This window comes from Myotis nattereri, assembly GCF_964212035.1.
Source record: "Myotis nattereri genome assembly, chromosome: 3".
NCBI lineage: Eukaryota > Metazoa > Chordata > Mammalia > Chiroptera > Vespertilionidae > Myotis > Myotis nattereri.
Window position 1 is genome coordinate 31134225 of NC_138077.1, and position 13167 is coordinate 31147391.

At 38.1% G+C, this 13167-nt stretch overlaps 1 protein-coding gene across 1 annotated transcript; it reads left to right on the forward strand.

Moving 5' to 3' along the window:
* Positions 1 to 6295: 6295 nt before the first annotated feature.
* On the forward strand, positions 6296 to 8762 carry GPR160 (G protein-coupled receptor 160). Its single transcript, XM_081085926.1, has one exon. The coding sequence runs from the start codon at positions 7637 to 7639 to the stop codon at positions 8648 to 8650; it is 1014 nt and encodes a 337-aa protein (XP_080942052.1). The 5' UTR covers positions 6296 to 7636; the 3' UTR covers positions 8651 to 8762.
* Positions 8763 to 13167: the final 4405 nt, after the last annotated feature.

Genomic DNA, 13167 nt, shown 5'->3' on the forward strand with positions numbered 1-13167 from the left:
GAAGTCCAACAACTTCCTTAGGATCATCCAGCTCCTGGTTGATTATCCAACATGCCTCATTGTGGGAGCAGACACTGTGGGCTCCGAGAGGATGCAGCAGACCCGCATGCCCCTCCTGGGAAGGCTGTGGGCCAGATGGACAGGAACACCGTGGAGCAAGGCCATTCAGGGGCATCTGGAAACCCGCCCAGCTCTGGAGAAACTGTTGTCTCACACCCGGGGGAAGGTGGGCTTTGCCTTCACCAAGAAGGACCTCCCTCACTGAGATCAGCGACATGCTGCTGGTCAGTAAGGTGTCAGCTGTTGCCTGTGCTCGTGCCGTGGCCTCATGTAAAGTCACTGTGCCTGCCCAGAACACTGGTCTGGGCCCAAGAAGACCCCCTCCTTGAGGTTTTAGTCATCACCACTGCAGTCTCCAGGGGCACTGCTGAACTCCCAAGTGACATGCAGCTGATTGAGACTGGAGACAAAGTGGAGCCGTGACACCACATGCTAAATGAAATCTCCCCTTCTCCTTGGGGCTGATCACCCAGCAGGTGGTCAGCAGTGGCAACATCCACCACCCTGTCTCTTGAAAGGCAAACAGTACAGTTTAAATTCCTGGGTTTTTAAAATTTTTTATGAGTGATGCTGACTTTTTCATATGTATAATAGCCCATTTGTCCTTTTTTGTGTGTGGATTGTCTCTTTATATCCTCTTTTGTTCTCTTTCAGTTTGGTAGTTCTTTCTTAAATGTTTGGTAGAATTCATCAATGAAGATATCTGGACCTAGAGTTTTCTTTGTAGGAAGGTGTTTAAGTTCAAAATCAGCTTCTTTGATAGGGATTTTTAGGGATCTTTTTGAATGAGTTTTAGTGCCTTTTCAGAATTTGTTTCATCACAGTTGTCTCATTTATTGGAATAAAGTTATTCATTATAGTCCCTTATCTTTATAGTGTTTATGAGATCTGTAGTAAGGTCCTATCTTTCTTAATTTTAGTTAAGTTCTTTCTTAGTTCGACTGGAGGTTTATCAATTTTATTGTTTTTTTTTGTTTTAAAGAACCAGCTTTTAGCTCATTGATTTTTCTGTTGTTTTAAAAATTTCATTGTTTTCTGCTCTATATTATATCCTTCTGTTACTTTGGGTTTAATTTACCCTTCTTTCCCTTAAGGTGTAAACTTAGTTCACTTAATCAAAACCAGATCAGAACAAAACAGTGCAAAAGATGTACTGGAAATTAAAATTGAATTTTGATTTTACCAATTTCCTAATACTTGCATTGTTGCTTTTCAAAGTTTATTTTTCTACTATAGCTTTTTAAAAATAGAACAATTTTTTTTATTATTGATTTAAGAAGGAAACACTGATTTGTTGTTCCACTTAAGTATGCATTAACTGGTTGATTCTTGTATGTGCCTTGACTGGCAGTCGAACCCAAAACCTTGGTAATGATGCTCTGACCAACTGAGCTACCCAGCCAGTGCTCTACTGTAACTTTTTAAGATTCTGATAAGTACTATATGCTAGCTATTAAAAATTTTCAAAGGGTACAGAGAATTATAAGGAATTGTATTAGTCAGGATAGGACATAAAAAATAATCACAAAATTCCTGCAGCTTAATACAACAAACTCGTATTTCTTACACTACACACCTGGGGCTTTGCTCCACAGTCACTCAGGGACCCAGGTTGGCAGAGGCCCTGCCATCCGGAGCTGTGCTGTCTGGACCACATGGCCGCTTCATTCCCTGGGCTGGGAAGAGAACACGGAGGGGACTCTCTTCTGAAAGTAAATGCTTTGGCCTCACAGCCCACTGGCCAGAGATAGCCACGTGGCCCCACCTAATTATAAGGGTTAAGGAAGTAAAATCTTCCTGTGGGCTTAGAAGCTGAGAAGCAGCAGGTATGGGTGAGCACTGTAATGCTATACCCTGGGGGTGGGGTGGGGGTGGGAACACCTATCTTCTAACTCTGAGATAATCCCTACCTAGTTCCCGTCTTTCTGCCTGGTCCCAGTGACCTTCCTCATGGCCAGCCTTGTTTGGATGGTGGAAATTACTCCTATGGTCTGACAGATCACTGGTTCACATTTTGTTGCGTTCTACCTTATCTCATGCTATCAATATGTATGTGAGACCTAGGAAAGGGCAAATCAAGAATCCCTCACTAGTTGCTTTAACTGGTAACGGTGATTTTCTTTTTAAAAGCTTGCTTTAGAATCTCAGTGGTTTTACCTAGGGAGGGAGATAGTGGTGAGTGGGGCTGAGGGGTGTTGAAGAGTGGGTAGAATGAGTTATTTTCACTGTATATACTTTCTGTAACTTGAGTTTTAGACTATGTAAATTAATATTACCTATTTTTTTAAAAACTCAAAACTTTTCTTAATTTTCTATATTGAATCTATACTATGTAAATGAATGAAAAACATCTATTTCTTTAAAAGTTGTCAGGCAGTTGAACACCATTTTATTTTTTTTCACTGAATTTTGACATATCAAGCAAAGACCACATTTTTTAAAAAAGTTATATTTACCTTTTGGGGGAATACAATTACATTATTCAAATAGGTCAGTTAGCTGTGGCCTTGGAGTACCAGGAACCAACATAGTCACTCTCAGTTGGATATTACCGTTTTGGTAAAGCTCTTTCACATCCGTGCCGTGGGTCCCTTTCTACATTTTGCCCTGAGTGGAGCCATAATTGAGGCTTACTGAAGATCACGAATTTTGAAATCAGACCTGAGACTGCACTTCAGCTCCAGCACTTATCAGTCATGCAACCTCAGGAAATGTGCTAGTTAACACCAAGCCCTTTTCCTCCTGGGGAAAAATAACACGTACCTTTCATGATGGCCGTAAGGATTAAGATGAAAGGTATGTAAAACCCCTGGACAAAACATTATTTCTCCCACAGGCTTTCTCCATTCAGGATCAGCAAATCCAGCTACTGTTCTAGTTTTATTTTCTGAACAGTCATTGACCAGAATGTTAACTGTTCATCTGCCCATCCTACTATTTCATCCTACTATTTTTTTGTTAAACTTTTCGGAGGTTGTACAGCACAACTATCTGATTATAATACTATGAAATTACTGTATGAAGTTTAATTTGTTACCTATTTTTAAAAAGTTTTTTTTCTCTCAAGCTCAAATGTACAGAGGACTTTCCAAAAGCTACAGGAAATGTGATACTGCACCTGATTTAATGTAGGTGAGGATTCAGCTGTCTGCTGTTGAGCCAGACACAAGCAGTTTGTGAATGTGAAACAATACCACTTTACTCCGTTTTTTGGTTTGGGAAAACAGCAAATTTTCATTTTAAGAAATGTTATTTATGTTACCATGCAACAAGTGTCAAAAGGTCCTGTAATCACACTATGAGAACTGTTAGGTCAGACTCGGAAGCCTGTAGGTGAAAACCACAATGTAAGCAAGATTTCTATAAATAGATGCCATGTTATATGCACCCACATCTCCGGTCTTTGGTGGACTTCCAACCTAAGTATTCCCTTTCTTCCTTTTGCTGGAAAAAAGATAAGCAATTAGTTACTGGTTCTAATCCCACAGAAAGTTATAATTTTCTTTTCTTTTTTTTAAATATATTTTTATTGATGTCAGAGAGGAAGGAAGGGGGAGAGATAGAAACATCAATGATGAGAATCATTGACCAGCTGCGTGCACGCCCCCTGCTGGGGATTGAGGCCCACAACCTGGGCATGTGCCCTTGACCAGAATCAAACCCAGGCGGACACTATTCACTGAGCCAGACCGGCTAGGGTGCAAGTTATAGTTTTTCTAAGCAGAGATCTGGAGCCAGTTATATTGAACTCCAGTTACTAAGGTAGCTATTAATGATGTGTTTGTTTTTGGTCTTCCACACAGAGCTTATTCATGTGGCATTTTGGTGTGCCAGAAACCAAAAGTGAGTTAATTGAAGGCACTAAACTGAAATAAAATAGGAAGATCATCAGCTGAGAATGACCTGCTGGAGAAAGCAGAGTAAGTCTGGTGTGTTGTTAAGATTTGGGTTGGGCCGAAACCGGTTTGGCTCAGTGGATAGAGCGTTGGCCTGCGGACTGAAGGGTCCCAGGTTCGATTCCGGTCAAGGGCATGTACCTGGGTTGCGGGCACATCCCCAATAGGAGATGTGCAGGAGGCAGCTGATCGATGTTTCTCTCTCATCGATGTTTCTGACTCTATCTCTCTCCCTTCCTCTCTGTAAAAAATCAATAAAATATATTTAAAAAAAAAAGATTTGGGTTGGTAATAACTAGAAAAGCAGAAAAGAAATCATGGTTTGTTTCCTTCAGGCCTAATACTTCTGAATCGGTCAGATCACAATGCAAACCCAAAGATGTCTTGAAAAGGACTTCCACGTTAACTTTTTAAGTTGTATATGAAGTAATTTGAGTTGATTCATAAGTAGTTAAAACATTTTTTTTCCCCCAAGAAAACCATATCTTATAAATCACTGAATCTGTGGAGTTAATGTGAACATTTTTCAAGGGAAAATTCGGGACAGGTAGCCTAACAAAGGATTTTTGGTCTTGTCCTGGGGGGTGGTTGTTTAAAGAACAAAATGTTGGAATACTGAATAATTTTAGTGGTTTATTGAGGACATGGAGTATAAGTTGGTATCACCTCAAAAAGTTGTAGTTCCCATAATTATGATATTCGGGAACCATTATAAAACAGCTCAAACTTCTCTTGATTGCTTTATATTGCCTCAAGTTGCATATCTTCCCTCATCTCTAAAGTTCCTTCCAGCTTTACGGTTCTCTTATATATTCCATCTCAGATTTGTTTTGTCTTCTTTCTTCCAGTCCTCTTCTAAGAAGCTTCTGGGAACTGCCTTGGTGACTGGAACTGATCCTCCTCCACTTCCTGCCCTTTGCTGATCTTCCACAGCCCCCCAGATGCTCCTCCAGGGAGTAGCCTGCTTTTCTGCCTTCCCCTGGGCCCCAAGGTGAGAGTCAGTAATGCAATGGAGCCAGATGTCAAGAGAGAAAAACATGGATTCCTTAGCTTTGCTTATTTAATTTGCATTGCAGTTATTAAGGATAAAATAATTTTATACAGATAATTCTTTTTAAATTTTATAGTAAAGATACCTTTAAAAGGGGGGGGGGGGTCTTCATAAATATGAACCCACACTGTTTTCCTTCCTCACCTCCATTCCAAACCAACATTTGCTATTTAAAACAGCTTGTTTTTCTTCTTGACACTGGAGGGCTTCAAGTGGTCTTATCATTCCAACTATGCTTCCTTATCCAAGCACCACCACTTACAAAGCCAGTGTCATTTGTCAAGGTGGTTAACCATGATTCCGTGCCATTTTTTACCATATATCAAATCTGGAATGGAGCTTTTCCTGGAGAGGGTCAAGTTAAATTACACGATATATTTGAGTATAGAAAAAAATTTCAATGTACAAGAGAACTTGTTTCATTGATTCTTTTAAACCTGTAGTTATTAATATGGGTATTGAATGATTTTTTAAACTGTTTTTATATATACGTGTGTGTATAGATAGATATGTGAGTTTACGACACTGGTGTATTTATGGCCATGAGTATGTTAAAGAAAAAATTGTTCATGACCTTTGTTGAAGAATGGTAAGGCAGACCTTATTCAGAACTACTGCGATAGGTATAGGGGCCACTATGATGAGGTTCTGCAATGACAGGAAGAGACCAGGCTTCACTCCAATACTAGTGGGAATTCATAGCCAAGAAGCAAGGTGTGGGGTCAGTAGATGAAATATTACTAAGGAAACATCAGGGGCCAGGGCAGGGGTGGGCAAACTTTTTGACTCGAGGGCCACAATGGGTTCTTAAACTGGACTCAGAAGAAGGAGCTGTGGCCGTGTTTCCCGACGTTGCCATGTTAACACTGCTGCTGGTGAAGGAGCGGAGGGGAGAGCAAGAGAACCCTCCGCTCTTTTGGTTCCGCGGGCCGTAGTTTGCCCACGGCTGGGCCAGGGGATTCTGGCTAAACCCTAACAGGATTCTTGCTGAAGGTAGTAAAGAGATGAGGAACCTGATCAGATAGCGAGGGAGATCAGATATTGAGGATGAGACATGCTGACTAACCTGACTTAGCAGGATTCTTGCTAAAATTGGACTGTGATAAGATGAACACAGAAGTCAAATGTCAGGGCCTCACTTCTCAATTAGGACTCTGTCAAGTTAATAGAACTAATAGCTTTCTCCCACTGAATTTTTTCTCCTCAGACAATATCCTCATTACTCCTTTGAAATTATTTAATCAGATATCTGCTTTTCAGCAAATTCAGTTTTTCACTTTTTAGTCTTGACACTCCCTAACTTATTTTTTCCTTAAAGTTTGAGAAATTCAGAAAGACCTATAATACTACATAGGATTAAGTCAATGTGTACCTTCTAAGTTTTTCTTTGCATGTATAATGTCTTAACAAGTAATTGCATACTTCTGTAACCTGCAATTCATTTAAACATATTACGGAAATTTATATTATTTTTAAACATGTAACATATTCATAAGGCCAAACATTGAACAAGTATAGAAAGGTGGAGGAAAACAGTCTTCCTGCTGACATTGGTAATGGCTGCGGGATAGTACACTGTAGGGAAGGACTGTGTCATTTTAACCCTCTCCAGTTGTTGGCATTTGTGATGGACCTGTTACTATTTGGGTTTGGTTTTATTTTGCTACTCAGAAATACTTGAACAGTCTTGCAGAAACATCTTTGGGTCATATTTTCAGGATAAATTTCTCTAATTTCCTTCCTTCTCTTCCATCCTTTCCTGATTTCTTCCTTTCTGACCTTTCTCTTTCACCATGTTATCTTTTTTGGTTCCTCCAAGCTTCAACTCCTGTTCCTTTGCCTTTACTTAGCACTTCCTAATGTTCTCAGGTATCATACTCGGTCCCTATTCCTTCCCTGTATTCTCTCATCTCTCCAGGTGCCACACCTGAAAGATCATGCCCAGAAGATAAATCTTTCTTTCGGTTGCTAATGTTCCTAATATTTTCAGCTGAATAGTCTGTTCCATATCTTTGAACTTCAGATACTTAATGTGAATGTTGATCCTGCAGTTAAAACAGTTGAAAACTGCTGGACTAGAGGGCCCCTTAAACATTACCTCTACTTCACTGATGAAGAGACAAAAGGGGGGGACAGGTGAGGTAACATCTTGAGTCAGAGTGAGACTTGGTTAACAACTATCAGTGATTGTCTGAATGCTACCTGCAGGCTGCTATTTTAAGCCTGTGTTTTCACTCCAGTAGGACAAAGTATTTTATCTTTTTACACATTATTAAAACTTGTACTTACATGGAAGTTTTAGTAATTTATATGTAACATTTTGGTTATAGATCTGAGAGTTCTGAACGACCTGGGTCTCAAAAAATGACCAAAGTATGCATATTAATCCTTCATCTATAAGTTTTATGAGAAACATAAATTCCTATTTATACATATAATTATTTGTGGAAATGACTGGATTAAATTATATTTGGGGAATCCTAGTGCTTGTTTTGTAAAGTCTTAAAATAGAGATAGAATCAAGATAACATCAAGACTTTTTCACCTTTCTTTGCAGGGATGGAAAATAAAGCAAAGCAGTATCTTATCGTCTATCTTTCAGCAGGCCTTCTGAAGTTTAACTAAAAATATGATTGTGCTTGCTTCAGAGAACTGCTCTTCTCAGTACCAGTTACATCAAACAAGTCAGCCCCTGGATGGTGACTGTCTGCTAATCTTGATTATACTTGGGAAAATATTATTAAATATCCTCACACTGGGAATGAGAAGAAAAAACACCTGTCAAAATTTTATGGAATATTTTTGCATTTCACTAGCACTCATGGACCTTTTACTTTTGGTAAACATTTCCATTATATCCTATTTCAGGGATTTTGTACTTTTAGACATTAGGTTTACTAAATACCACATCTGCTTGTTTACTCAAATTATATCTTTTACTTATGGCTTTTTGCATTATCCAGTTTTCCTGATAGCATGGATAGATTATTATCTGAATTTTTCTAAAACCACCCTTCCATTTATGTGTCAGAAATTATTTTATTTCTTTACAGTAATTTTGATTTGGATTTCAGTATTTGCTTATGTTTTGGGAGATCCAGATATCTACCAAAACCTGAAGGCACAGAATGTTTATCCTTATCAATGTCCCTTCTACGTCAGCATTCAAAGTTACTGGCTCTCATTTTTCATGGTGATGATTTTATTTATGGCTTTCATCACTTCTTGGTCAGAAGTTATTACCTTGGTACAGGCTATTAGGATAACTTCCTACATGAATGAGGCTGTCCTGTATTTCCCCTTTTCATCCCATTCTAGTTGTACTGTGAACTCTAAAAAAACACTCTTGCCCAAGTTCATTGTCTGTTTTCTCGGTACCTGGTTACCATTTGTACTACTTCAAATAATTACCCTTTTATTTAAAGTACAGATTCCAGCATATATTGAGATGAACATTCCATGGTTGTACTTTGTCAATAGTTTTCTCATTGCTACGGTTTACTGGTGTAAATGTCACAAGTTTAATTTAAGAGACATTGCATTACCTGTGGATCCATTTGTCAGCTGGAAAAGCTGCTTCATTGCACTTGCAATTCATGATCCTGAGCAAATTGAAAAGCCTACATCAATTATAATTTGTTAACATGTTGCCATGTTAAAACTTACAACTGTGGTATTTTCAAAGGAAAAGTAACTCAGGGCATACAAAGACTGAACTGAACTGAAGCCTCCCTCAACCGCCTCAATGTGTATTTTGGGGCTATGATATTATTTGTCTTTTTGTTCATTTTTAAACAAAATAATTCCAAGAAAAAATTTTATACCTGTTCAGGAAAATTGCATGTTACAAATATTAACATAGAAGTGAAATGAGTTAACACTTGGCCATACTGATGTTTCTGTTATCCAAAAAAACTACTGGATGCAAACTGTTATGTAAATCTGAGATGCGCTGCCAACTTTTATATAAACTTAAATAAACATTTTTATTTAATTCACAGCAATAAAATCAAGATGGTTTTCTTGAAATGATTCGGTATAAATATTCTTTAACATAGGGGAAGAGTAGCTAATTTTAAATATATATTTGTTCTTAATGTAAATATTTCTGCAAACTAAGTTTCGGTTGCTTACCTTATAGAACTGGTAGTGACTAGGCTCTCTCCTTGCCAGATTCCTTTTCAGTTATAACTTAAATGTCACTTGCAATATCAAATCATAACTACGTTGTAAAAGTAAAGCAGGGTTTCCTATCCTCGGCACTATTGATATTTTGGGTTAGGTAATTGTTTGGGGCGAACGCCTGTGCATTGAAATATTTAGTAGCATCCCTACCCACTACCCACTAGATAACAATAGCACCCTCTTCCCCAGTCTTGACAATCAAAATGTCTCCAGACATTGCCAAGCCTCCCATGGGGGGCAAAATTGCCCCAGCTGAGAACTACAGGAATAAAGGAATCTGAATGGCAAATAATCTGAAGTCACTTTGTGAATTCAGTTGAACTACATAGAAGTGTCCAACCTGCCCATGTCTAAACCTGGCCCTCTCACTTCTCTGTTACGTTTCCTCTGAATGTATTGCTTTCTAATTGGCCATAACATGGCACTACGATATTTAAAATAAATTGTACTTAATAAAACCCTGCAGATTTTAAATCAGGAAAGTTTCTAACTATTTCAAGTCCCTTAGTAAGCTTTTTGTTGTTGTTCACTTAGAAAGCCCCCATGCCTTATAAGCTTAAAGAAAAAAAGAAATTATGCAATAGACCAGCCAAATGGAAGAGGCTTTTATTAGTAAAGAAATGAACTTAACAGCTGGTCTACAATATATTATTGAATTATAAACAATATAAATAAATGATTCTGTAGGCCCACTTAACCTTCATCCAGACCCACATGAAGCAATGTTACAACAATGTTCTACGTGAAATGTGCAGGTAACAAAGGTGCAATTACAAGTCAGGTTAAGCAGCAGAATATAAGGTGCTTTAATTTAACAGTTAATGTTGCCATCAACAAGCATCTGAATGCTTAATTTCACTTCACTGAATACGGACACAACAGATATGAAAATCTAAAATTAATACACATGCTACTTGTTAATATGAAAGTGCCTTCTCTTTTTAAAAAAAATATACCAAATGGACAGACTTTTTACATAGATCGTGGTGTGCTCTTACAATGCAAAATTAACTTCATTTTCAGGTTATACATTTGAAAACTAGCTACTGACACCAATCTAGGAACACCAATGCTAAGAGTGCTAAAACTAATTTCCTGTAAAGAGGACTCTAATACAATATCCAATGTAAAGAATACATCTATATATAATCTTAACATTTGTTTTCTATAAAGATAAAAAATGCTTTTTCCCCTTGGTGATGCTTTGTTCATCCTGGGTAGATCAGCTTTTGAGGTTTTAATCATTTGAAAGTCCCATTTTAGAACATTGTGAGGAATCAAACGTAGAAATAGAAAAAGTCAACATGTACTTGAAGAATCAAAAATTAGTATTTTTTAAAAAACTAATATATCACAAAAATTTGCCTTTCTTTAAACCAACAAAAGGTTAACCAGCAAGACAAAAGCATTAATTCAGTAGAGGCCTGAAATGCCTGCCATCTGTGTCGGCATCCACCCTGCACACTGCTGCCTACAACTCAGCACAAGCTTACTCCTGACTCTAAGCATAGTTTCTAGAACCTACTTTGACTTTTTTTTTCCTACAGGAAAAAACAAAAAGTTTTTGAATAAGGTGACTTGGGAATCTTGGGTAAATGTCTCGGAAGTTAAACATCCTTGTACGCTTCATTGACTTTATTTTTTTAAATCCTCACCTGGGGACGTTTTTCCCATTGCTTTTCAGAGAGCATGGAAGGGAGGAAGGGAGAGAGAGAGAAATATCAATGCAAGAGAGAAACACTGACTGGTTGCCTACTGTATGCACCCGACTGAGGCAGAAAGGGAACCCACAACCCAGGTGAATGCCCTTGACTGGGAACTGAACATGCAACCCTTCGGTTCAGAAGCTGATGCTTTAACCACTTAGCAACACCAGTCAGGGCTCCACTGACTTTTTAAGTTTTAAGAATACATATTTAAAAGGTACTTATGCAATATATATACTAACATCATAAAATATGGGTAAATATTTTTAAAATTCGGTATATCAAAACATGTTAAATTTTAAACAATGCCTTGGGGGAAAAATTAGTTTTACATGGAATGTCAGTGTTCCTTTTTAAATCAGTTTGTTAAAGATTCCAATCCAACATGTATTAGGACATTTTCCTGCTTTAAGAAGTTGTGACTACCCAGCTGGTGTGGCTAAGTGGTTGAGCATCAACCTGTAATATAACCAGGAGGTCACAGTTCCATTCCCAGTCAGGGCACATGTCCGGGTTGGGGCTCAATCCCCAGTGTGGGGCATGAAGGAGGCAGGCGATCAATGATTCTCTCTCATCATTGATATTTCTACCTCTCCCTCTCCCTTCCTCTCTGAAATCAATAAAAATGAGATACTTTCTTTTTTTATCTTTATAGAGAATGTTAGTATCAAGCAATGTTAATATGTAAAGCTCTGTCAATAGGAATTACAGTGTAAGTCACAGAATCCTCAAGTGGTAAGGAATCTCTACCTAGTTAATAACGATCCCATTCAATACTTACTCCCCATATACTTGTTAATTTAAACATAGAACTCTTTTATGTTTATTAGTTCAGTATTTTAAAGTAAAACCCTTTTACTTTGTAATGTGTTCTTTCTAAAAAGTAGATATTTGTAATAAAATTTATTTTATGTAGTCTTCCTTGCTTTAAAAACAAAACAAAAGTACAAAACAAACCTGTTCAGCGAATTCCTTTGAGATTTCCCAGTTTTAGATATGCTTCACTGTCAATACTGGGTGTAAAGCTTTTGTGGTTAAAAATGTATAGTAAGTCAGCACCAGCTTCTTTGTATTGTTCTGTCACACTCCCTGCATAGCAACACCTCTGGAATAGATTCAAGTGTCAAAACAATTCTTAGAAATATGGGCTGTCACAAAATATAAATCCTTACTGTTAGGACACTTAATTTCATAACCTAATCAGGTTTATGACTGATTGATGTTTAGTAGGTAAAATGTTACAGGATTTGATGTGATTTACTCAGACCCCTTATCTGTCATCTAGCCTAATCCTTACCCCAATGCATAAAAAAATTCCCTCAGTCCCAACTTTATATTCAGTACATTAAAGTAATAACAATTATGTCCATGTTTAAACTGCAATCAAGTTTGTTTGGGAAGATATTGTTTACTTATGACTAGTTCCTTACATCATGTATACCACATGCTGCACAAAGTGTTCAAACAGTTTGCTAAATGAATGGATAAATGCCTGAATGATAATGTCCATTATCATTTTCCATCATCATATATAATAAAAGGCTATTATGCAAATTGACCAAACGGCAGAACGACTGATTGCTATGATGCACACTGACCACCAGAAGGCAGATGCTCAACACAGGAGCTGCCCCCTGATGGTCAGTGCGCTCCCACAGGGGGAGCCCGCTCAGCCAGAAGCTGGGCTCACAGCTGGCGAGCACAGTGGTGGTGGCAGTCGGACATCCCCCGAGGGCTCCTAGACTGTGAGAGGGCACAGGCCAGGCTGAGGGACCCCCCAAAGTGCATGAATGTCATGCACTGGGCCTCTAGTGTGTTCATATATTCCATGGTTAGCTAGCAAGAAGCATTTAGAAAAAAGTCCTCATTTGCTTGTCTGTTTAGATTTTCTGCCTTGTTCCTTAAGACAACCAAGACTAGGTAACCCAGGGAATAATGCTTAATAAATAATTATCTTTTAGCAATTGCTCTGAAGTATGAAAGGAACTGCTGATAAGGGAAAGAGAATTAAGTAGAAGCAACTTAAAAACACCCCATTATGTGGCCCAGAATCATAGTTTTAGAGCTGGGAGGAACCTAAGAGATGATTTAAATCAAAATCAACATGTTTAGTATAGGCTCCACACGGTATACATAGAAGAGGAAACAGGTTTAAAGGTAAGTAACTGCCGAGGGGGTCACTGCACACAGCTGTTTCAACTGGATGTGAAACCCCAGTCATTCATCATAGTAACTTAATGATTATGTAGATCTATTAACTATTAAGAGT

Coding starts and splice junctions, on each gene's coding strand:
- GPR160 (XM_081085926.1), top strand. CDS start 7,637: ATGATTGTGCTTGCTTCAGAGAACTGCTCTTCTCAGTACCAGTTACAT.